General features: G+C 34.9%; 2 protein-coding genes across 4 annotated transcripts in view; one reads left to right on the top strand and one right to left on the bottom strand.

Annotated features, from left to right (window-relative positions):
• Positions 1-6880, bottom strand: part of LOC125652202 (BTB/POZ domain-containing protein 6-like) — a 294494-nt gene extending 287614 nt beyond the window's left edge. The window contains exon 1 of the mRNA XM_056164636.1: positions 4392-6880. The gene's annotated coding sequence lies outside the window, so the exon portion shown is untranslated. The remainder of the gene's footprint in view (positions 1-4391) is intronic.
• On the top strand, positions 2609-26018 carry LOC125649940 (rho-associated protein kinase 2-like). Of its 3 annotated transcripts, none has more exons than XM_048877809.2 (9): positions 2609-2735; positions 10608-10732; positions 12129-12276; positions 12889-13103; positions 13917-14087; positions 14321-14688; positions 15590-18034; positions 22892-22957; positions 24073-26018. In XM_048877809.2, the coding sequence occupies exons 2-9, from the start codon at positions 10667-10669 to the stop codon at positions 24113-24115; spliced, it is 3522 nt and encodes a 1173-aa protein (XP_048733766.2). In that variant the 5' UTR covers positions 2609-2735; positions 10608-10666; the 3' UTR covers positions 24116-26018. The 3 variants fall into 3 exon arrangements, with proteins under 3 accessions (XP_048733766.2, XP_048733767.2, XP_048733768.2); XM_048877810.2 differs by lacking the exon at positions 2609-2735 and adding an exon at positions 7047-10515; XM_048877811.2 differs by lacking the exon at positions 2609-2735 and adding an exon at positions 7451-7499.
• The last annotated feature ends 1230 nt before the right edge of the window (positions 26019-27248 follow it).

Genomic DNA, 27248 nt, shown 5'->3' with positions numbered 1-27248 from the left:
TTTGAAAAATATATTAATTAGAGGAATACTATAGTGAAAAAATTTGACTTGTGAAGATGATGGAGACGTCACCAATACCAGTGAAGGGCTTCAAATTTAGGCCTATACTCGGCTGCGCGCTTACGGCCATTGAGCAGCGAGGGTTCTTTCGCGTACCGCACCTACTGTGACCACAGGCACCTGAAGCGTGGATGTACACCCCCCCCCCCCCTTCTAGAAATAAATTATTTTTATACAGAACCAATAATTTATCAAAAATATGTTATTTCTCCACCGATCACCCTCCAATTTGATTAAATACAAATCTCTCAAATAGCGCACAGCTCTGTGCTGTGTGCTATTTGAGAGATCTGTATTTTAATCAGATTGATCACCCTCATAAGTCGTTCAGAATAGTCGGTTTCTACCGTCTGTAAGATTTTGAGATGACACTCGTGAGATCTTTTAAAATATCTCACAAATGGTTATCTCAAAAGCGTTCTGTATAATTACGAGTCATTCTAGTAAGGGGGATGGGTATGTGCATAAGATACACAAGCTATCCACACTTCGGATGCCTGTGCTGCGACACGGGAAAATAAATAAGTCAAGTGCGACACGGGTCATACTTAAAAATGACCCGTGACATTCACACCTGGAACTGTCACAACCTTTTTTAACGACTTAGGTCTGTCGCGGCCGGATTCGAACCCCGACCTTCTGCATGCGGGGCGAACGCTCTACCTTTAGACCACCGCGGTAAAATACTGAAAATTTACTATATATGTTACTATAACACAACTACTTGTAGACTATTTCATGTTCACTGTTGTTTTTGTTGTTGCATTTATGACTACATGCCAAAGTATGAATGGTGCTGTCAATAAATTGAAATTGAATTAAATATCTTCATTTTGCAATCATTGAGCTTTCTGCATAGCGGTCTGACGCGTTCGACAATCTGATTAAAACCAGATCTTCAATCCGCTCCTCTATTGGCCATAGATCTGGTTTTAATCAGATTGACGCGTTCGATGGCCGTTGGTAAGACACAGTCGCAAACCACCGTCTTCGTTCACACAACGTGGCTAGCGTCGTTGACCTAGGGCACCTAGGTCGATTCGGGGACCTGAGTTCAAATCCCAGTCTTGTCCGTTGCATGTTAATGAGAGTAGTACTTGATTTAATGCGCGCATTAATTCAATTATTGCTCTCTTCAATCCAATTGATGCGCGCACTAATTTGATTAGAGCAATAATATATTTGATGCGTGCATTAATTCAATTATTGCTCTCTTCAATTCATTTGATGAAAGCATCAATTTAGTAGAAATATTGCTCGCAATAATTAATTTAGAGCTCGGTATAAATAATTTGATCTTTAATTCAACTGAAGATATCTTTAAATAATTTACAATGCGTTTGAATAAGGAATTAATGCGCGCATCAATGCTTTTAAAGAGAGCAACAATTCAATTAAAGATACCATTAATTCAATTGAAGAGAGCAATAATTGAATTAATGCGCGCATTAAATCAATTATTGCTCTCATCAAATAAATTAATGCGCGCATCAATTCAATTATTGCTCTCATCAATTGATGTAATATGCACATTATATAAATTATTGCTCTCTTCAATTGAATTGTAGCGTGCATCAATTCAATTGTTGATATCATTAATTCGTTTGAAGAGATAATTAATTAAATTAAAGCGCGCATCAATTCAGATGAAGAATTAATGCTATCATCAATTCAATTAATGCGCGCAATAATTCAGAATTGAAAATATCATTAATTATTTGAAGAGATCTTTAACTCAACTGTTGCGCGCATCAAATGAATTGATGATATCTTCAAATAATTGAAGATATTTTTAATTATTTGAGTTTATGTTAATTTGGCGCTCCATAATGTCCTTGGTACAAACTGCGGCGTTTTCAGCCGTTCTCCAGAATTACTTGTGTATCGAATATAGATAACAAGATTATCGAATATAAATCAAGATTTATTGAATATGAATTAAGATTTATCGATCATAAATAACAAGATTATCGAATATGAATAAAAATTTATCGAATATATAAATGATAAGATTATCGAATATAAATAACAAGATTATCGAATATAAACCAAGATCTAAATTGCATATAGCCTAATTTATATTAAGATCATTGAATAAAAATTAAGATTTTCGCAAATTAATACCAAAATTATTGAATTTAAATCAAGATTTTTGCATATAAATCAAGATTTCTATAATATTGCAAACCTTTTCATGCCATATGTACCCGAGGGCTCTTGGTGAGTAAATATTGCCGCTACATTTATCATTTTTTGTCAAAACACATACATGTGTTTTCAAGTAAACTTATAGAGTGAACATATCCATTGGTTTGGGAAATTAATGAAAGATCACCACCATTATCATAACGTATTTAAATCTATTCGTGTTTTGGGATTTTTGTTGTTGTTTGTCGTTTTGTCCCCCCCCCCCCCCCCCCCCCCCCGGAATTATCCGGATAATACAGACAATGCTATTCACAACACAACAAGCGTCTAGATGATTCGAGAATCCGTTCGGACTTGCTCTGGCTTTTTATCAGAAACCTCACCTAAATTCACAAGAAACTTCATATTGACCTTTTGCATGTTGACAACCGGAAACGAACCCGAAATGGAATGTTTCTGCTAAGCCCATAGATGAATACTTGCTTCTTGTTTTAGACCTAAAGAGATCCATCTTTGTGAAAAGACAAGTAAGTGTAATGTTTTAAGTTAAGTGTTATTGGTATCTGTTCATGTGTATTTAAAAGATGTTGGTAGTCGTTTGTTCTGTGGCCGTTACCATGGGTGATCTTTGAGATGCTATATTGGTGTCGAGGGTTATTTTGTGTATTTTATGATAATCATAGCATCTGTTTATCAATGTAGATGTAGTTTGATAACATATTTTAGCATTTAGAGGTGTTTAGCTGTATGGTATCATAACAACACCTCCTGAATTATTTAATTCTGTAATGAACTAACATCTGCAGAGCAGCTTAGACCTAATTTTATCTCATGGTGTAGCTTCATCGTGCATGATCTATTGATACAGTCAACGTGAAATATGCCAGAGTCCTTTGAAAAGTTCCCTTACCCAAGAAATAATTTAAAAAAAACAAAACAAAAACTACCATATCAGTAAATGTAGTATTCAATTATCTGCTGTAGCGCAAGAGTATTGTGAAATATTTAAAAATTTGATGGAGGGTAGATTAGAACTCTCACCATAGACTAATCATTGATTGAATGTATAATTTAATTTGCACACTTTCAATTTGTACCTGAATGAAATGGCCTTAGATTGATCAGAGTTTTAGGTTTATGTCGATTCATATTGTATTACAAGTGTCAAATTAAACCATGGTCAACTCATGATGGAAAGTGAAGGTCCTATATAAAAGCAAAAGTCCTACATGTTTGGAAATCGAAGAGCTGACCACTGAGAACTGTACTTCTTCTTGCAGTGTATAAGGTGTTGGTCAACTCATTGATGATTGGCTATGCGTCGTGTCTGAACTAAATATTGTCAGGATAATTTATTAATTTATACTCTATGATAAAATACTAAATTAAGCATTATTGAACTTATAGAATTTAAGCCTAATAGTATTCATTATACAGTCAAACCTGTATTAAGAGACCGTCCAACGGAGAATGAAAAAAAGGTCACATATGACAGGTGGTGTCTTAATACAGGTTGCCTATTTTCCGCAGTTAATGGATAAAATTTCGCAAATAATTTATACAATGGAGAAAATGACTACATGTATTTGGAATTTATCATTAAGAATATCAAGTACGGTTTTAATAGTTGTAAAATAAAATTAATAATACACTGTAGTTAAAAATCTAGAATACAATGTGTTGTATCATAATTTTTTATTCATCAAAATTACATTTAATCTATTTAAGAATGATAAACTTTTCATGCATTTTATATTACACATTTACATGAGATTTAAAAATTATTTATGAACTGCTTGTAAATTTTCTAAAACTTATAAACACTTTGTTGTAAAGGGTATTCATGTATAGCCTACTTGTACAGTGTAACTAAAAAATTAAGCACTTGTGGTAAGAAAGCAAATGGTGAAGTGTTGCGTCTCTTTTTGTACAATACATGCTGGAAAAATGTTATTCAATTTGAGAAATATTAAATAAATCACAATATCCATTGTACATGCACAGCAAATCTTTTAAGCTTAGAACTAATGCAGGCAATTTTCTTGAACTCGGACATGTCAAATACTCGGGACATGTCGAAGTGAGCCACTAGTTCCGGTCATTATTCTGGAGACCTCTAGTATATCATGCAGGAAAACTGTGAATACTCCATTTAAAATTTTAGTCCTAAGCACAATATTTACTTGATTTATATTGCAATCGGGCAATTTTTTTACTCTGTTGAACATAATGGTATAACAAGTGGTAGATTTTCATTTCCGATCTAACCTACCCGGCACTTCTTAAAGTTTGTCGGAATTCACACCTTCGAATACACCGTCCTTGATTCCCTGATCCTTGATTTTGTTAAATAAACAACAACTCGGGTTTTATTAATTAACCACACACGACACTGCATGTTGACAGCTTAGGTATAATAATTTATTCAGAGGGCCGACTAATCAAGATCATCGCCAAACTGTGCGTATTAAAATGAAAGTGTTAGGGGCGATAATTCCCAGAATAGTTGTGCGTTTGAAAACGAAAGTGTTAGGGGCGATAATTCCCAGAATAGTCGGCTCAACCGAAATCGAAAGAAGTAATCACGTTGTAATCGAAAAATGTATAGTCGTTAAGTAGAGGTAAAATTTCGTGAAAATACTCGAAAAGGTTGTAAAAATCATGGTCGTTGGTCGCGTCAGACAGGTGGTCGTTTAATACAGGTACAATATATAGAGTAACGTCTTAGGGGGAACTTTGTATGGTCACATACGACAGTGAGTCGCTTAATACAGTGCGTCGCTATGGCAGTTTTGACTGTAGTTACTGATATTCAGAAAGGTTTTTGTGTCTCTATATTTTATTATTTTTTCTAAAGGAGATGTTTAGATGAATCAGATGTATTATTCACTTGAGATTGATAAAAGACTTACTATAGAGTCAAGAATTTCTTGACCTTGTATCTAATCATAAGCATACATCACATTTTTCTTTCATTATTTATTATTCATTTATTTATTTTGGCTATTGACAAAAATTAATCAAAATAGCAAATGATAGGATAGATGGTTTGGTTTGTTACATGATGTTTATTCGGTATATATACATTACATACAAAGATACATTCATAAATACCAAGGATAACCCTCGAAAGCTTATTTCCAATGGGGTCCTTTGATACACGGATGTTTGCGCTAGGGGGTCATTTATGTGGGTGGAAACCAGAATACCCGGAGGAAACCCACGTATCCGAGTGGGCGACCACCACACTCTCTCACATACAACCACTGCAGATCACGGGGATCAAACTCTGGTTGCAGTGGTGAGAAGCTAGAGCACTACCTCTGCGCTACCAGGACACCCAATAAATGCATCAATACTCACAGTATACAAATGATGTTTTTGTAGAGTACATAATATTTGATTTTTAGTTCACCTTGTCACTCGGGTAAGCTATTGCTCTTGGTCAGCATCCTTGACGAATGTAGCTATGAAAATTTTGGGCTCAAGCTTTATAATGCGGATTATGCTAAAAATAAACTGTTCATGTTCTCTTGAAATGTTCTCTTTTCAAAACAAATTTTGGACTGCATGAGCACAAAAATAGATGATCCACACCGTCTAGAGAGAGAAAACGGCGATATTTGTTTAAGTTGGTATCATTGCATATGTGACAAGAAGTTGAAAAAATTGAAGAATTTAACATCTTTTGTTCGCAGTCATCATTGTCATCATCTACCACGTGTTTAGAATGAGAACCGCATTTTGATTGGCTCCATTGTACTACTTGGACCCAATGAAATACGGACTCCTAAGCCTGAAATTTAAATAGCTACATTCGTCAAGGGTTTGTGTGGAGTGTACGTAATCACAAAACCTTGACTTGTGAGGGTAATTAAAGAAAAGCAGAAAGGGATGTTCAAGAATTGTGAATTTAGCAACCACAGGGTTCTGACTCAAGGGTGGGTCCAAAATAGTCATATTGTGTTGATATAACATATTTTATTATGTAAAGTTGTTAACATCAGTATGGGCCTATGGGGACTTTCAGTGATATTTGTGTTTTAAGAATATATCTTGTTTTATAGCTGTTGCTGAATATTAGAATTTAGTTTAGATATATGCAGAACAGGAAAATTATTGTAGATTTCATAACCCTTAGGGCTAGTGATGCTTTTTAATTAATATTCAGGTAAATGTTGAGGTCTGTGGGTTTCTTCAATATTGACTTGACTCAAGAGGTACAAAGGTTTCTTTATATATATGTACATCAGGGATGAGTGAAATTTTAGTGTAAATGGTAGCCAGGGATGTGCAGCTGGAATATTGTACCCTCATTCTTTTCATGTACTAAATTGGCAAAAAGGTAACCTATGCCCACATATCAGAATGCTTATGATAGTTTCAAGGCCTGTTAGCATGTTTTGAGAAATGGTAATAAAGGACCAAGTGATGAAAGCTGTAAGGCACTGGTGATATTGCAGACCTCAGGAATATAAAATTTGAGTATCTTTAAGTTTTCTTTTCCATGTTCAGGCATAGGAAGTGAATGTAATATGATCAGATGATGTTCTAAAGAAAATGCTGAAGAATAAAAAAAAAAATGATATCCTTTAGAGGCCCTCATAAACTGATCCAAAGAAAGTCATGCACAGGTGCAATAAATATTTGCAAGTGTGGGTCACCCCTGGACATTTTTCTACTAGTGGTCTAATTAAAACTGCATAGACAAAAATTTGTGTTTTTGATTAATTTCAAGGAGGAAGGGGGGGGGGTTGCCACTTTTGATGTGTTATGGAGTATAGCTATGACCCCTCCCTATGCAGTACTGTGGACATTATAATCTTCAATGTTGGAAGGGGCTTACATAGGCTATGTCTGTTGCCCGATCCTATTGAGTTTCTCAGTAAAATACATGTATGTTTAAGCTATAATCTTCAATGTGTTTGCCTCCACATCAGGGCTTAGTTAATTGTCTTCCTCTTCCCTTCTCTGGGTTTGCACTAGAAAGTACAAGCCATGGAACATTCTGTCTACAAGTTAGTTAACCTAACATCTACTATGATCATAATAAAAATCACTCCCATTCCTGGGGAAATGGAGAACACCCACCCAGACATAGAATGGAGCTGGAAAACTGTTGCTATTTTGGTGAATCCTCATGTGGCCTAGCAGTACATGTATCAATGCATCAGACACACTGATAAGGCTTCCTTCAGTAGTAGGTGAGTATTGATTGGTCCAGACTCTGATTCCAGCGTCTGCTTCAGGAGGTTACATGGCTTCCATGATGCAAGGCATTAATTACTCAGGTACAATGTATTGTCGTAGGGTTCTAACATTCATGGTGACAAAAACCATGAGTAAAATATCTCTTGACATTTTAGGATAAATCTTTCCAGGATGATTTTTAATATATTTATTGTGAAATAGCATTTATTAAATGATGGTTGCATCTAGATTGTGAATCTGCTACAATATGTATGGCTAATTATTGTTCGTATTCTTTATGTGTGCATGACTGCCATTAATAATATATTGACTGGCCATTACGTTTATTGGATAAATTCAATATTCTTCACCCCAAGTCCCTTCCTGCAAATGCTAATATGAAGCGTATAACTCTTATAACATGCCAGACTAGGTTTGGCACCAGAATAGGTTATGACTTTACTCAGGCTAATTAAGTGAACTGTATGTTTACAGTTGTTAGTACAGTATTTGTTAAGAAATGTTTATGTATATCCTAAATTGTTGTAATTGTCTGTAAGTTTAATCATGATTCAGCTGGTACATACATGTGTTGTGATTTTTGCAATATACCAGTTTGCCTCAGTTGAAAAATGTATGGTTTTGATTCCCTGCATAAAAAGAGGTTCATAGCATGGCTCTATTACACCATCAATAATGCATTGTATGATGTACACAAGAGTCAGTAGATGTACAAAGACTGCAATAACAATAAAATTGATATTGATTTGGTATTGGTACTAACCATTTAAGACATTAACAAAATTCTATTTGTTCAACATTTTTTGAAACAACGGCCTCATTATTCATTAATAATGTTGTAAGGACTAAATATCGAATCCATGTGAACTAAATATTGAAAAGGGATGCATATTTAAAAAGAATCATTATTATCATCATTTAGACTCTTAGGTTAGTTTGGAAGCATTAATTTGTGAAGCGTATTTTATGTGACAGACATTAGCATTCAACTGCATAAATGTGTACGACTGTACAGTGAGCTTTTAGTTCTTATTAGAGACAGTTGCTGTTACTACTTTATACAATGTATTATCAATATCAAATGCAGTCTGAGAGAGAAAAATCCACAGAAATAAGTAAAATCCACAGAAATAAGTAAAAGGATAATCACTGGGCTGTTATGTCACCTTTTTTTTCAAATACAAGGATGAAAAGTTTGTAGCAATTGATGCGAGGTTTTAAAATTTAACAAACTTTGGTAAACTGGAAAAATATCTTTGATCTGTAACTTAAAACATGAAGTACGAGGGTTTTCCAAAAAGTTCATGGACAGTGGCGTTATTGTCATTTTGAATGGGTACATACTGTATATGAAAATATTTGTTACAAATTTCCAAGTAAAAATAAGTTGGTTTTGAATGTTTTCACTTATTCAATAAATGTCTTAAAGGTCGCAGAAGGCATGCTCGGCTCAGGATAAAACAATTACAAACTTTGTAATGAAGTTTTTGCATTCAATTGATTATATTTTTTCATAAGACAGGTCAAAACTACATAAAAATTAAATGGGATGTAACAAAAACAAGTGATGTCATTTTCTGATGTCATTAGTATCAGTTATTTGATGAATTAAGGTGACATCAAGAAAACACAGCAAGTCTTAGAAATATGACTCCGAAAACTCCCCCCAAAATGACGTCAGCCATTTGAACATAACAGTGTGCAATGATAAAACCTGTGTTGACCTAAGGAAAACTCCAATAGAGACAAAAAAAAGTAAGAGGGAATAATCGGAATATTCCCATTTAAAAGTGACATAAACAATTTTCCGATGATATGTTCAATTTTGGAGATGCTGCTGAAAATGCAAAATCCCATTTTTCATGATGTTATTATGAAAGAAAGAAGCCTTATGGTTAGAGAAGACACATCTAGCTGTTTGTAATGCAAATCTTCGGTTTTCAGTATCCTCACCGAGGACAGTAAATGGTATATTAGTGTATTTGATTCATGGCTAAGGAAAAGTGAGAAGCATGTGCAGGTAACTAAGGGATACTCACGATCATAATGTTAAAAAAACGTTAATATGGCTTAATTATATCGGATCGGGCTGTACAACTTGTATACACAAAGTATTTATGCTAATGACACACTTACAGTATTGTGTACAGTTCTTATATTTGTATATTTACATTATCGTGGCCTATATCAAACTGTTATTCCACACAATTGCCACAATCATCATTATAAAGAGAAAAATAGCATGTGTCCATGAACTTTTTGGACAGCCCTCATATACAACCAACTATGCTAAATGATAGTACTGTAGTAATGTGAAAGAGTGTTAAAGGATATGAGATTGTATAGAAATGTTTGATATGTTTCTCCATTACTTACATTAATTACTTTGAGAATTTGAAAGAAAAAACCCCAAATAATAATGTATTACATGTAGTTGAAGTGAAGATGAATTACATGTGAGTTTAGCCAAGACATAGTAATCAATAATGTTAAACAAGTGACCCCACTAATTTTTCATTCTGCATGTACTAATATTGAGTAATATCTATCTTGGAATTTGTAAAAAATATATGGTAAACTACCATATTCATCGGATGCATTGGAACATTGTCCAGACTCATTAATATAATGTGTCGATTATCTTCATGCATACACTGTCAAAATGCATTGCAACGTAATGTACATGCAAGCAAACTGTAATATGTTCATTTGGCATTTTGGCATGGTGGTTGGTGAAAATATCTAGAAATTATGTAATCCTCCTGTCTAAAAGATGGAAAGCCCTGAAAAAAGATGCGGGCAGTGTGTTTTAGGTGAATGACTTGGGATTACAGTCTGGGTTCAGGCACTCTGTAACAATCAATAACATTCACTGTACTACGGATATCTTGAGAATTTCAGTGTGCATCATGCGGTTATGATATACAGAATTTTGCATTTAGTTATTACATCCTGGTGTCTCGGCCTGTGTTTTCAAAGATATTCTTGTTATGGTTCATGTACAAAGTATTGGATATGAATAGTTTGTTATAGTTAACAAAAAAACAGCTAGTTGCACAGAACAGTTACAGCAATAGTGAGTCACTTGTTGACAAGGTAATGGTATGTGAAAGAAGAGACAAAATGACTCACTCAGTTAGCACTGGTTAAATATTGATTAACTGTAAAGTTTTCTTGTGTTTCTTCAGGTACAGGTAGAAGAATGGGTTAAAGTAGCAAGGTCGTCCAAGGAAGTGGCCTGGTCACCATGACAACATCAACAGCAGAAGATCTGCTCCAGGCCAATCAGGTTGTCAAGGAAAGATGGAAAGTGGTGAGTATTTGATCAAGTGTTTCTGTTAACAATTTGTTATTTTCTGATGTGAAAGTTCTGTTTTTCTACCAAATTAAAATCTTCCTGGTGATTTATCTAGAAAATCTGTTTATTATTATCAATAAATTGGCTTATAAAATGTTTCCAAATCCAGAGAGCTCTTCCAAGCATTTAAGGGCTGTTTATTGGTAATGCTGCATGAGCATGCCTACTAGGACGTTATTGTGCTCTTACTCAGTTGTTAGAATTTGTACTCAAACGTCTTCAATACTAGTAAAATAATTGCATTTTAGCTGACTTGTGCAATTAGTCGATTACAATTGGTTGACATTGACTGTGTACAGAAATACAGCATGCCGATCAAGCCAAATATTTCTGAAGATTGTAATTAACAAGTCTGATAACTTTTTATTTTCTGAAGGACCATAACACCACGGACAATTTCCACAGTGCATACATATTCCACAGTGTTCACATATAGAATTAGACTTATCGACTCAGAATTATATTTGCCATGGTCACTCTTGTTTTTTGAAAATTTGTGTACAACTGAATAATGACATGAATAAAGGGGGTTGTATTCCAATTTCAACAGAAACACATTGAGGAACACTGCAACTATAATAAATATGATTTCTTACAAATCGATCTAAATGGTATTTGTCCACCAAATTGCCAGATTTAGATTTGTCACTGATCATGGCTGATAGAACAAATGACTTCAACATTTTAGTATGAGGCACAATAATAGTACTTGTGTATATACCATATTTTTCATTGATAGTATGAATTTAAAATCATTATTATACCCCCCGCAACAAGTTGTGGGGGGGGGGGGGTATACTGGAATCAGGTTGTCCGTCTGTCTGTCCGTCCGTCCGTCCGTCCGTCTGTAGACGCAATGGTTTCCGGACTCTAAAGCATTATCCTTTCCACCTACCGTCACCATATCATATATATGGACTACCCATGGGATGAAGATGTTCCCTATCGATTTTGGGGTCAAAAGGTCAAAGGTCAAGCGCACTGGACATCGAAGTAGCAATATGGTTTCCGGGCTTTAAAGCGTTATCCTTTCCACCTACAGTCACCATATCTTACATATGGACTACCCATGGGATGAAGATGTTCCCTATCGATTTTGGGGTCAAAAGGTCAAAGGTCACGCGCACTGGACATCGAAGTAGCAATATGGTTCGGTTTGTCATGCCATTTGTTTTTTACACTCAGAAAAGAGGTAGTTTATACCTATTACCAACACCCTTTGGGAGATTGGGGTAAGCGGGGGGTATTCTTAGTGAGCATTGTTCACAGTACCTCTTGTTTCTCATGTGAATTATGAGTAATGTATGTATTGCATCTGCGCAGTAATATTTTGATGGATTTAAATTTTTAGGTTCGGAAGATTGGAGGTGGGGGATTTGGGGAAATATATGAAGGTATTGACCAAGTCACCAAGGAGTCAGTAGCTCTCAAGCTGGAGTCTGCCAAACAAGCCAAGCAGGTCCTCAAAATGGAGGTCGCAGTCCTAAAAAAGCTACAGGGTAGGACATCAGTTGTGACTGTAGACTTTTGATAGACTACATCATCTATGAAAAGATACAATGTTCTGATTTTCTTTAAGTGGAAAATGGGGTTTTAGATGAAAGCAGTTTTTGTTACTATAGTAGGTGAAATCTGTTTCCAAGAAGATTAAGTTATTTGTGCATTTTTGTCGCATATAAGTTAAAAAAATTGCTTGCATTTTCTCGTAATTTAGATTTACATCAAATCTATAGTGAATTATGCATGGCACACAATGTGGGTTTTTTTTGTTTTTTTGTTTAACAAGAATGTTTCACTCGCATAGCTGTAGGTGAAATTCCATAAATTTTGACCTATGTATAATATCATTCAAGGTGGTAGCAGTGAGGGTTCTTTATCATGCCAAGGCCTACCATGTCATGGAAACTATTTCTAAGGTCATATACAAAAGACCCGTGACTTTCACTTTAAATGTCAGGTACTTGTTGAAGGAACGGTCTCAGCTAGATTAAGGTACCAAAATCAAGAATTCAACCCAGGACCTCCCAGTTGTGAAGCGAGCACCTTAACCACAAGGCCACAGTGACCGGTGTTACAGTATGTGTAGTTAATTGTAAATCTTATGTTTTCAGGACAAGACCATGTGTGTCGATTCATTGGGTGTGGCCGCAATGAAAAATACAACTACGTTGTTATGACGTTACAAGGTAAAAATTTGGCGGAGTTAAGACGGAGTCAGTCCAGGGGTTGCTTTTCCCTCAGTACCACCCTCAGGCTGGGTGCCCAGATATTGAAAGCCATAGAGTCGATTCATGAGGTGGGATTCCTGCACAGAGATGTGAAACCAGTGAGTACAGGATGAATATGAAGCATTACACTTCATTCTACCATGGTTATTGCAAAGATCAAAGGAATACTACAGTCATTATTCTGCGATATATCCTCATATGTAATAACTGATTATGATGAGAAAATTTATCCACATCTCACTTGCACATTAAGAATAAATCTATGGGTTTGAAATGTAAAATGTCGATTTCACGTCGATTTGACTAGACATGTATTGCTTTGAATTAGATTAGACTTACGCCATATTAAGTTCATGTTAAGTTGACGTAATTCAATTCTCCTATAGGGTTTACAGTCAGGTGTGTTAATTGACATAGCAAAATAGAAATGATGTTCTTGTTTTCGTGGATGATACAGAATAACCTTGATGTCAAAATGTTGTTTGAAATATAAGTCTTGGTTTATGCCTCAACTTTTATATTTCAAACAACATTTCTCCACCTTGGAAGTTATTCTGCAACAACCACTAAAACAAGAGCATTATTTCTTAATTAGACAATACTCATGAATCATAGGCATAGAATTGACTTTATATGAACCTCTTAGTTGTTGCATTGCCAAGATTTAGGTGATTGTAAAATGATGATAGAATCCATCATTTTCATAGACAGTAATTGTAACCAGTTACCTAGTTAATTTATTAGAAATGTTAGAATTTTTTTAAGGACATGAAGCTCAAACTATACATGTATGTATTACAAAAGTTGAAGTGAATATCATTAAAGCTTTACAGGTAAAACACTATTGAAGTCAGACATAGATTTATATTCTATTGAGTATGCTGAAATTTTTTTGACATGTTTAATTTCAGTCTAACTTTGCCATGGGTAGGCTCCCAAAGGACAGTAAGAAAGTATTCATGCTGGATTTTGGGTTGGCTCGGCAGTACACCACACCCACAGGTGAAGTCCGGCCACCCAGGGCAGCTGCTGGCTTCAGGGGAACTGTCAGATATGCCTCCGTCAATGCTCACAAAAACAAGGTATAGAGCCTCCTCATAATTCATAGTTACTTCTTTTTGTACTGATCCTCTTCATCATGTTAGATACTTGTATGCTTAAAAAATGGAGGCTAAATGGTAACCGAATTAAAGTATGAGTGTGAAGTTCTAGAAATTTTTTGATATACCTCAGTAGCTATACACATTCATGCATGTGTTACATAAAAGGGTTACTGAGGAAAGGCATGTGAATTTCCTATTTTCAATATTTTCAGGAAATGGGAAGACATGATGACCTTTGGTCCCTGTTCTACATGCTGGTGGAATTTCTGGCTGGTCAGTTACCATGGAGAAAGATCAAAGACAAGGAATTGGTCGGTCAGAATAAGGAGAAATATGACCACACACAAATGTTGAAGAACATGCCACCTGAGTTCAAAACCTTCCTGGAACACATCGAATCGCTAGAATATTTTGACAAACCTGATTACTCGCTCATGCATAACTTGTTTGAGCAGTGTATTAGGCGGAAAGGGATAAAGGATAGTGACCCGTATGATTGGGAAAAGATTTACACTGACTCCGTAGCTACCACCACCACCACTTCACCACCGATAGGGCTGAAGGCCACCACAGGATTAGGGTAGGGATTTTAGCAGTTCTCATGCTCTGTTAGAAATCATTTTTCTCATAGGTAGCCATAAATAAGTGCGTGTACACATGGGCATATGTCCATTTAATCCATACTAAGTACAACTATATATTTTGTATCTGTTGACAAATTCAGTCAAGTGAATCCCATCTTTTCCAATGCTCATGGAGTATTCAAAAGATATAAGGTCCTGTTGTAGAAATCATTATTACAAAACTTGAAATTTATATAGCAAAGGTAATTCTGTAAACATGTTTCTGAAAAAATGAAAACGGTGCAAGAAATATATTCATTGTCATCATTTGAGAAGTAAATGATGTTTTATTAACATTACAAGTTTTGTGAATAATAGCCTCAAAATAAATTGTTAAGATCTATTGATAATGTTTGATACTGGAGTGCAGAGAAATTTTCAGTGTTTCAAGTTTCAAAACAATAGTAACTATGAACAATGTCAATTATTGTTCCATTATCAATATGTTACATACACTGTAGCATTAATGATTCATCAATAAAAATATGTTGTTTGAAATTTAATCTTGGTCATTACTTGCATACATATTGATACTTGGTGATACAAATTTGAAACCTAAACTAAAAAAAATCACAGTGTTTTGCATAGTATATGATATGATAATTTAATTTAATGTACATTTTCTAACGATGTATTGGTCACATTAATTTACTGTCTATGAACACATATTGATCTGTTGTGGTAAATGTGTCAATTTGAATATGTTTAAAATGTTTTTGTGAGATAGTTAACAGTTAATTAAAATCAAAATATTGAACATGTGCTGAAGTACCAGATACCTTTCACTTCATATTATGTGTATGCTAGGAGATTGACAGATAATGTAATTACATATATGTTTTTCACTTTTTATTACAGATTGCATGGGGCTACAGAAGTCATTGATGAGATTCTCAGTGATGAGGAAAATAAGGATGAAAAGCGTTTGAAGGATGCAGAGCTTATTATGGACAATAAGCATGTAAAGGAGATAGACAATAGATATCGAGAGGAACAGGGTGATATTGTTCTTATCAAACGTGATGATCCAAATCTGCGAGTGGATGAAAAACATCAAGTTGAGCAGATGGTGAAAGAAGAAACTGTGGAAAATGTGGCTGTGGAGGCAGAAAATGAAACACATGAAGTGGTTATAAATGAACCGAAAAATGAGGTCAAGGGCAAAGGTAGTAAACCTGCTGTGACCTCTCCAACCAAATCTTCACTCAAAACTGTAGATTTTAATGTTCTTAAACTTCGAAACACTCAAAACACTGTGCCAGATAGTTCATTTAGGCCTATTAAGGAATCAGTGTCTTTTGGAGATGTTAAATCTATTGATTCAAAACAAAAGGATAGCAATTCAAACTTTAAGGCAGAGCGAAGGGTGTCTATTCAGGATTTTGCAGAAATTCATGAGGAGAATAAAGTTGTAGAAAAGTGCAATAATGAACCTGATCCACTCGTGAGCCGAGCACCATTGACATTTGCTCTGATGCAGACAGAGGATAAAACACCAGATGATCATCTGGATGAAAATGCGACAAGAGCTGCACCTTACACAGTGGCTAGTCAGTGGAATGCTTCTCAATTCCCATCATCTTCTGAAAGTCATGCGGAGGATGAGAGTGATGGAGAAGTAGGAGGATCTAAAAATAAATCTCAACTGAAAAAAATTAAACGATTTCAACACAATACACTGATGGATGAAGAGGATATGAAAATGGACAGTGTATTGAGAAATTCTCTTGTTCTTGCTGATGGAGATGGTCAGGACTGTCTTCGAAATTCCTTGGTGTTTTTAGGTGATGACAGTGCTGCATTGTCTGCCAATGAGTCAGACAATGATAAAAAGCATGGGGTAAAAAGTAAATCAAGTTCTTTTGCTGAAAAATCAAAGCATCATGAAAAGTCTGTAGGAACTAGTAGTATATCACACAAATTGTCAGGCCCAAGTAAAATGCCAGAGAAGCTAGTTAAAGAGATGGATAACCTTATATCTTCTCCTCTTCGCAATAGTCCAACAAAACATTTATTCAAACCGAAAGAAAGTTTAACTGATTTAAAGAAATTAGCCACTCTCAGTCATATTAAAACAGTCACCTCTAAACCACCACCTCCTCAACCACTGACTACAAAGAAGGATTTAGGAACTTCAGTCGACAAGCCTACCCCTGTCAAACCTGCTCTCAAGCCTAAACCTAAACAGCTGCCAAATTTGAAGGTGCTTGTAGGAGTTGGATCTTCTGTAGACAAGATTAGTGATGAAGGAAGCTCAGTGGATGGAGATCGAAAAACTGCATCTGTGTCCAATGTGGATGTTCAGGTGAATAAAAAAGACAAGCATGAGGAACTGGAGAGCAATTCTTCTTTCCTGTCTCATGACAAGTTCTGTTCAGTTAGTCTTATGTCAAATAAACAGTCACTCAAGCCTTTAGAAGAGAAGCCTAGTATAGCAAACTCCACTCAAGTTTCATCAAATGTTATAGAAACTTCTATAGATAATTTAAGTAATAAATTAGGTAGTATAAATAGAAAACCTGAAGATATTAAAATCTCAGAAAGTGTTACCACAGCAAAGAGAGAATTACCTTTGCCCGCTTCTCAGATCCCTGTAAAAGTGGACAAATCCTCAAAGCATTCTTTGACAGACACTGTAGGCAGTGAAAAACAAATAGAGTCTAATAAAGAAGTGGTCAAAAATGCCAAAACTGACACAATAGAAACTCTCAAAGTCAACAAACATGGAAACAAAAAATTCTCTGAGAAGGAAATACAGAGAGCTGAAATAGAGCACTTGAGAGCAAGGAAGAAAATGTCTCCCATAGTTGAGGAAAGGAATGGAGAAATTAATTCAAAATCTGCTCAGAGTGTGGAGCAGGTGCCTTCAAGCACAAAGTCAACAAGCAGTGAACCATCTGTAGGTAAAGAAGAGAATGTTGTGGCTTCTGCAGAGAAAAACCAAGTGGAAAGGAGACATTCATTCAATGTTGACATTAAATCCTTTTCTAGTCAGTTGGAGAAAAAATTCACACCAATTTCACGTCAAATTGATCTGCAGACAGAAGCAAAAGCTTCTTCACAAGCTGAAAAAAGTCCCTCTCTTGCTGAAAATAGGATATCAAGTCATAAAAATGATCCTGGAAACAAAAAGCCAGTGAGGCGTCGTTCGTCATCTGCTTCTCGTATTCCTGACCGCACTGCCAATGAACTTCGTGAGGCCTTGGCCGCTGTAACCCCCACCCCTCCAGAAACTGACCCCTCTAAAGTCCCCAAACCTCCACCTGGTGCTGCTCCAAAAAATACAGTTCTGTTGAATGCAAGGTAAACATGTTAAGCTTTTGTTTTTCTTAATTTTTTTGTAATGTGTTTCAAATACATTAGAGGGTGGAATTGTTTGTTACAGGCATTGTTTGCACACACGTTTGCATTCGATGGACACGGGGACATGTATCACTTTGTCCCACATCTAATACATGTGTGTCATATTGTGTCTGATCTTCTGTGCAAATGGAGTTGCACTTTTATGATAAAGCACCAGCAGGGTGTAGTAGTTCAATAAAAACTAGGGCTTCACCAAACATTTCTGGGATTTTTGACATGTATCCTCAAATATCTTTGAAATTTCATTTATTTCCCATGAAGTTTTTGTATGTTGTGGAATATTGGTTTTACAGTGGAGTTTTCCAGATGAAACTGTTGGAAGAAATTGACCTATCATTCAACTTGAGATTTCATGCAAGGTGTCAAACAGTGGGAAAACAAATTGATTGCAAGGTCATGGGTTACAGCATTGAATTAAAGATTTGTTGTCGAATACATTTTGACTTTGTTAAGCTATAAATGATTTTTCAAATACTCAATACTCAAAGCGTGAAAAAATTCCAGGACAACAGTCTTGATCATAAAAACTAAAATCATATAACTTTGGAGGAAATTCTTGATTTTCACTTGGTATAATCATACTCTGTAACTCAACAAAAAAGGTGTAGCAAATGTGTTTTTCTAATTTTTGTTCCACTAACTCTTAAGTTGACTATGAATGACTATATGATTTGATTGTCATTTGAATTTTCCATAAATATGTCACAGATGATGAATTTTTCCGTGTATCAGGTAATTTCGATGTTTTGAAAATGTTTTCTTTTCTAGCGGAATGACGAAATTTTGCAAAATATAAACACCAAAATTTCCATTCATAATTGCATAAAATGAAAATCCCCTAAACATAGTGCCACCTTTTCAGTAATATATTATGTAATTTTCACCAGCTACTCATTTTCCTGATCATTTAGGGGTTATGTCTTTTGTACATGTGTTTGCTCAAACTGTAAGATGTTACTTATTTTCAGGCTTACATTTTTATGCCCTCCTTGGAAAAAAGGGGCATGTTAGTTTTCTTTTTTCACCTATCAGTCGGTCGGTAGACCAGGTGTCTGCACAAGGTCTCAATAACCCTTTGCAAGACAGACATCAGACTTATTCTTCTGGTTTCTCTTAAAGTGTAAATGTCAGAGCAGATGACCCCTATTAATTTTGAAGTCTCAAGGTCAAAGGTCAATCTACTTTGGACATAAGAAGATATTGTCCTCTAATTTTCTTGAGAACCCTCTGCTTAACAGAGATAGAACTTTGTACATTTGCACATCCTAAGGAGTAAATGACCATTATTGATTTTGAGGTTGCAAGGTCAAAAGTCAAATTCCACTGGACACAAGAAAATATTGTCCACTTAATATTTAGTGAATTTTTTGCATGACAAATATCAAACTTGGTACACTGGAACCCCCCATCATCATCATTCATTAATCCACTTTGTCCCATGGGGGACATAGGGCGGCTACAGTGGCTTTCCATCTCCCTCTGTCTTGTGCAATGGTCTTAGCTTCTCCCCAGGTCTTGCCAATTTTCTTCAGGTCTGATGTTAATACCCTGCGCCAGGTGTTCTTTGGCCGTCCCCGCTTTCTCTGTCCCTGTGGATTCCATTCTAGGGCTTGTTTTGTGATGTTAGTACTGGGTTTCCTCAGTGTATGCCCTATCCAGTTCCATCTGTGTGTTCTGATGGTGATTTCCACTGGTTGTTGGTTGGTCCTCTTCCACAGGTTTGCATTGCTTATAACATCTGGCCACCTTATCCCGAGGATGTTTCTCAGGCACTTGTTTACAAAGACCTGGACTGATTTCATGGATGTTGATGTTTCTCTCCAAGTTTCAGACCCATATAATAGAACAAACTTCACGTTGGTGTTGAAGATTCTGATCTTGGTGCGTGTTCTCAGTGCCTTGCTTCGCCATACTGGTCTTAACATGGCAAAAGCTTTTCTGGGCCTTCCTTTTTCTTGCTTTGATGTCTTCGTCTGTGTCCCCTGATTTACTGACAATACTTCCTAAGTAGATGAAGTCTTTGATGTCCTCTACTTCCACGTTGTTTATCTTGATAGCGTCAGTTTGTATGGAGTTGATTCTCATTGATTTTGTTTTCTGGGCGTTGATGTAAAGGCCAGTTCTTTTTGCTGTTGCTGGAACCCCCTATAAAGATATCCTGCTTATTATCTTTAGCACCCTTTGCCTGATAAAGAACAAACTTACCATTGAGATGACCTTGACTAGTAGATATCCCACATTTTTCACTATGAATTTAAAGTTGATCCTTTTCAATATGGCCTCATGGGGGGGGGGGGGGGGGGGGTATTTGTTTCCAAATTCTTTCTTTGTTTAAATCTATAGGTTTACAGAGTACATCTCCTGTCATAAATTTTGATTTTCGAAAGAATATCTGATGACAACTGTCAGGATCATAATTGTTAATGTATTTTTGATAGATTAAAAAAGATATCAATATTTCTGCTTTTCTGGACAAAAGACTTATTAGAATCAAAGGAATCCACTTTGGAAGAATACATATAATTGTAACAACTTCTTTTGGATCCCTTTGTATAATTAACAGTATACAATAAAACATGTAAATCAAAGGAATCCATGAATGGGATCTCAAAAACACTTGCAATGAATGAAACTTATCCATTGAGAAATTGTATATAGTGCAATCCATTTTTAACTTCTTCTTGATAACTACTTTAACCAGGGACCTATATACTATATAGGTCCCTGCTTTAACTGCCATTCGAAATAAGGAGTCGAGTATGCATCGAATCTGATCAATATTCATTTACATACATCTAATAGCGTGACAACATGACAATTCTCTTAAAGAAACAAACAATACAATACAATGTCATGAAATTTATACAATTCTATAAATTACGTCATTCGAGGTGTTCTTATGAAATAAAGTGATACATAATGTGACAGAGGCTAAATAATCTTGAATACAATAGCATGAATTAATAATCTAAACAAGTAATAAACAAAGTCTAATTCTTACCGAAATTGATCTCTTACATCCAGACAGCACTTAACAAATAAAGAAGTTGGATGTTAACGATGTCATAACAATATCACATGTGAAACGTTGCGCTAGGGAGATTATGATGTGACAAACATCAAAGACCATAAATAAGAATAAACAAATTCTTACAACTTTTCAAATTTGGTATGAAAGATCTTTGGGACAAGGGAGACATAAATTGTAAATTTCAGGATTCCTGCACCCCAGGGGCCAGAGGGGCAGGGCTAAAACTGTCAAAATTTGACCAATTTTCAAAAATCTTCTCCACAACTGCACATGTCTAAGAAAAACTAAATGCATAGTGATGTAGAGCAGGAAGGCTTCTACTAAAACTATAAATTTCATTATCCCCAGGGTAGAGGTTCTGACCCCAGGGTGGGGACAAACTTGGTACATAGCGTTTATGTGTAAAACATTTAAATAGCATCTTCTTTAGTGCTATTGATGCTAAATTAAAAGTAAATGAATATCAGAAAGAGCAGGTAGTCCTTTAGCAAATTTGTAAATTTGATGATCCCAGGGGTAGGGATTTTGGTATCAGAGTGGGGCCAAAATGGTCAGTTATTAAATGTATGAACAATAGTATTATAGAACATATTTAACTTCTTGATAAGTACCATTTTAATTCCTTTCAATTTTGGTATGAAGCATCTTTTGGACAAGGGGGACATAAATTGTAAATTTCAGGACTCTTGCACCCCTGGGGCCTTAGGAGCAGGGCAAAAAACTGCTAAAAACTGATGAATTTTCAATGATCTCTAGAATCTCACATGTGTTAGAAAAACTAAATGCATAATGATGAACAGTAAGAAGGCCTCTAGAAAAATTGTATATTTCATGATCCTTGGGGTTGAGGTTCTGAATCTACTGAATCTGACACCAGGGTGGGTCCAAAACTTAGTATTATATAGTGTATATGTGTAAAACATTTAAATAATATTTTTTAATGCTATTGATACTAAATTGAAACTAAATAGATATTTAGAAGGAGTAGCAACCTTATTTCATGACCCCAGGGGGTAACAGTTTTGGTTCCGGGGTGGAGCCAAGATTATTATAGTGATTATTGTCTTTATCATTTGAAAGACTTCTTTATGTTAAACTTTGTTGTTATGGTATGAAAACTAACTGCATATTTATGGAAAGCAGGAAAGGATGTACTTATTTAAGAATTTTGCAACCTTGGGGTTTTGACTATAGTACAGGTCCAAGTTAAGTCATATCATGTTAATGTTACATATACATGTATTATGTAAAGCCTTTCATCAGTATAGGCACTTTTGAGGGCATTTAAGTTTTAAGAACACATCTTGTTTTATACTGTTGGTAAATATTAGAATTTAGCTTAGATATGCAGAACAGGATTTCATAGCCCTTGGCACTAGTGATACTTTTAACTAATAATCAGGTGACCAATAAGGCCTGTGGGTCTTTTGTTTTATACTGCTGTTGAATATTAGAATTTATCGTAGATATGAGGAATAGGAAAATTATTATAGGTTTCATAGCCGTTGGGGCTAGTGATACTTTTAATTTGTGTGACAGATAAGGCCTGTGAGCCTCTTGTTCTTTTTGGTGGGGTACATTGCCATGTTTATATTGCTGTTGTTAAAATTCTGTTTACATTTAACTTTATGTGTACATGTCTCTCTAGTGGATGGTAAGTAGTAACTTCTAATTGCTTGATAAATGTATTTATAGCATTTTTTTTTTTTAAGTTTGTTTTTTCCATCATTGGCTTCAGTTCTTTTGCATGTGTTTTGTATTTGCAGGAGGCGCCGATACAAAATGGCTTCCACCAACACAAGTCCCAGAGAGCCATCATCACCAAGGGCGCAGTAGGAGTCAATTTCTTTTACATCTCCTGCTATTTTTGCACACATATTTATTTTGCTGGAAGCCATATATTGTATAAGTTTTGGTTGTGCATATCACATTCTATATATAGAATTTATGTGATACGGTCCAATGGTTGTTGTATGCATGCATATCACATGTACATGTATATTGATGTTTAGATAAATTTTATGTTTTGAAATAATATTTACATGTATGATCTGTTGTTTATTTTTAGTCTTTTTCTTCACTATTTAAATGCACGTACCACATGGAAGTGTTCGAAATGAATGTCTTTTGGAAATATGATTTTGAAAGGTGTTTTTTTTTCTTTTTTTTTTTTTACTGAAAAACATTAATCCAGACTTAAAAGATCTTGATATGATATACAACTATTATGTGATTGTACTTTTTGGTTGTATTAACAAATAGCCCTTATGATGCTTCTATCTATAATTAGCCTATTGTTAACCATCAGAGTAAGAGAAATAACCCCAAGACTACATCTTGTACATTTGTTGGGAACCATCAGCTTGAATGAAAAATTTTCATTATTACGGCATCTGACATGGAACCTAAAAGTGTTTGCAGTGCTCAAAATGACTTTCATTATTGTATTAGGGTACCTTAAGGAATACTATTTTAAACATTATTCTAGTCCACAATATTTCAAGGTTCCATTTTGATTTGCTCATGGATATGTCATTGCTACACAGCTCACTTTAACTGTGGTTGTGATGCCATGCATATAGTGTTGTAAAGAAAATCTACCTCTCACTCCAAGAAAGCTCCCACACTGTGAGTTAGATAAATATTTTTGTTTCAAAGTTAACGTAGTGCAAAACAGACCATATTGTGTTTGTTTCATATTGTTGCATGGTGAAAAAATATGAGTCTGTGATTATTGTGCAGTCAAGAAATTTGGTGCTTTTTGTTGGTAGAAAATGTCCTAATGAAGTTTTTCAACTTTCCTTTTTGTTTGGGTCCCCCCCCCCCCCTTCTTCATATAGCATATTTTCTTAATGAAAGAAAATAGTACTTTCAACAGTAAAGCTATTTCATAAAATTTTTGTCATATTTGAGGATAATTATTGTGCATTGTCAAATTTTTTCACAGCAGTGACATTCCAGTTCTTCGAAGCAAGCCTGCTTGGAGGTAGAATGCAGAAATTTAACTTAACATGTCCTTACCATCTGCTAACCACCACCCACCCTATTTAAGGAGAATAGTTTGATCTCTGTGCCATACCATGAAAGCGGCTGTATGGTTGTAATAGACGGGGAAAAGAAAGATCAGTTTTGTTTACAATCTTATTGACCTTTCTCAAATTTTTGGGGTCAAGTTCATTTTAGCAATATTGTTATCAGCATAATATGATGCAATTGGATAGGTTTTTTGGAAATTGTGAATATTTCTGATGCAACTTGTTCTAGCCTTGAAATTGTAGTAAGAGATGTTAATGCATTTAACTGCTTTTAATGAATCAGAGGTCCTCTTCTGTTTGCTTTGATACGTATAACTTTTAACAAATGTTGATGATACTCATGTAACCCCAGATTTCTGTCATGTCATAGCATTCACTCATAACATACTTACACTCTGACTCTGCAGGATGATCAAAATTAAACATGATATTTGAAGGTGGGTAGAAAAATTTAAATTAGTGAATGCCTTGATTGAAATGAGTTTTTGATGTTTTGGATCAGTGTGAGTAAATTTGTATCAACGATAAGGTTGTAGTGAATATCATTTCAAATATGTGGTCTGCAGGAAGCATTTTGTAGCTGAAGAAGTATATGGCTAAGATGTGAGCCGGCGCCATAAGGCTAAATTTGAAAAGGATAAGAATTGTCTTGTGCTACATATGTGAAAGTTCTGTTTAAAGTGCAATGCTTCAATACATAAATCTTCTTTCATCATTCATAAATATAAATCAGTAAACAGACACCCCATCCCATCCTGATGGTGACAGTTTAAAACATGTTTCATAGGATTATGATATAAATTGAATCTGTGATTCTGCATGACCTAGGAATTCAGACTGTCATATTTTTTCTTTTTTAGTAAATTTGTATTTTATGATTCTTGCTACTTACCTCAAACTTGTTTATATTTGAGTTAGAGTATGATGTTATCATAATCACTGTAACATGTACAAAATAATGTATTATTAATTTGCATGGAACCCATGTTTAATTTGTTGACTAAAGCATCCCAGTATTCAAAATATTAATATATTGGGATATGTAATTAGTTCATTTTTAATCTAATTTTTGCAAGCTGTTAAAAAATTACTATAAACAACAAATCATATTGTTTTGTTTTAAATGCATTTCAACATGGTATGAGAGATTACTTTTAGATGGGTCAATTGTACAGTGATATAGTGTGTCTTGGCCACAAGGAGATGCAGTTTAATGCGATTTTGTTCACTTTCATGCTCATCTTTTTCAGTATCAAAATTTCATCCCATCTTGAATTCACCCTGTCAATTTTTATCTGATATTGGACTCATTCTTGAAAATGAAGGGGGGGGGGGTCTAGTGACTTCCATAAATGTTAATATTTTCCTCACAATTGTAATTTTTATTTTTCCAAAACTTTATCCCATTTGTTATTTTCGATCATCTGGTACATTTTTTCAAAAGCACCCTTCAGACTTTATCCTGTATAACAGAACATGTGGTATGCATGAAAATATTGATATTTATTTGGTAAACTTCATATTTCTGTGATCATGGGGTACTGCAGTATGTGCAAGTGACACACAATTTCCCCATTTCTCTCACACCATATTGTCCTGCTTTTTTGTAAACTTTATCCTTGTTAGAAATACTTTGTTACCCATTTAATGGGGTGTGAATTATTTTCACCATGTACTTAACACATTTTATCAATCAAAACTTTTGTTATCAAGTGCTTACTAGGTATATAACTACATGTATACTCTGAGTTGAGTGTAAAGCTGAGAGCTGATTTGAATGGATGCTTTGTAAGGAATGCAAGTCATAGATGATTTATGTAAATTTTGAAATATTGCAATAAAGTAAGCTCAAAATGAATGTTGTTTGTGTACAGTGGTTGCTAAATGTTGAGAACTAAATAACATCTTTAGGGGCGAGATCAAAAGTTCAATATATGACAAAAAATTAAATTCACATAGTTTTCACCAAGACTCCCACACCCCACACCCCTTTAAAACTAAATATGATGAATGTTGAACCTCATCAATTAACAAGTAAAAACATACGATTATAAATAACACTCTGCATACCTTTTCTACTGTTTATTCACAAATTAATGAAAGTGTACATTAAAACTATTAAATGTTCATTAAAATGTAAATTTATTATGTGGCTTTTAACAGTCACTTGTCTTTTTTTCTTTTTCCAATTGATATCGGATGACAGAAACTTACGGGAGATTTTATCCCCCCTTGCTAACTGAATTTAGATTTTTATCCATCATCAATCTTTTGATCTCGCCCCTTAAATGCCATGCATTGGCATATAGCCCTATGATGGGCTAGAACCTTTGACCAAGGGGCCAAAGTTTAACAATTTTCAATATTTGGTAAAGGCCTTCATGATTAATATAACTCGAGTTTACATGCTTGAGAAAAGGATTTTAAAGGGATGTAACGTTTAAGTCTATGCACAACTCTGACTGATATATTTACATCATAGTTGTCGTGACATTGAACAGGATTTTGATCAATTATCACCTAGCTTTTTTAAAAGTACTGAAACATGAAATGTAACCATGGAAACCATTTTGTGACAAAATATTTCTGAGTGAATGCTGAGCTGATATTTTCAGTGAATTATATAGAATGTAATAACCTATGTGAGTATTTTCATTTTAAATGCCCGGTATTTTTACCTTTGAAGATACTACAGAGCACTGCAGTTTCAGAGAAGTTGAAAAATGTATAAAAGTTTATATGGAGCATTATGGAGGATGATAGCAATGTTGCCTTAAAACTATAAGGCACAGGGGAAAAAAAGTGACATAAGTGTTTGTCTTTATTGCATGGGTACGTAATATAGCGGAATCCAAAATTGCCCCCCCCCCCCCAATAATAACCACAAAAACACACTTCATTATTTATATTTACACCAAATCTAACTGCAGGGTATGTTGTTTGGTGTGAAGTAAACACATCTACAACCATGTTACATAAGTGAGAACACTAAATGGAACAATCATGGTTTTTTTTTCACTGGTTAAAATTCTGAATATGACACAATTCATTGAGAAATATTATTCAAGAAAACTAAACTTATTGGTAG

Source organism: Ostrea edulis, chromosome 5 (assembly GCF_947568905.1).
Source record: "Ostrea edulis chromosome 5, xbOstEdul1.1, whole genome shotgun sequence".
Classification (NCBI taxonomy): domain Eukaryota; kingdom Metazoa; phylum Mollusca; class Bivalvia; order Ostreida; family Ostreidae; genus Ostrea; species Ostrea edulis.
The sequence above is the reverse complement of the archived record's forward strand: the minus strand, read 5'-3'. Positions and strand labels throughout refer to the sequence as shown.

Coding starts and splice junctions, on each gene's coding strand:
- LOC125649940 (XM_048877809.2), top strand. CDS start 10,667: ATGACAACATCAACAGCAGAAGATCTGCTCCAGGCCAATCAGGTTGTC. Junction 10,733..12,128: donor TCAAGGAAAGATGGAAAGTG/GTGAGTATTTGA, acceptor TTAAATTTTTAG/GTTCGGAAGATTGGAGGTGG. Junction 14,088..14,320: donor TCAATGCTCACAAAAACAAG/GTATAGAGCCTC, acceptor CAATATTTTCAG/GAAATGGGAAGACATGATGA.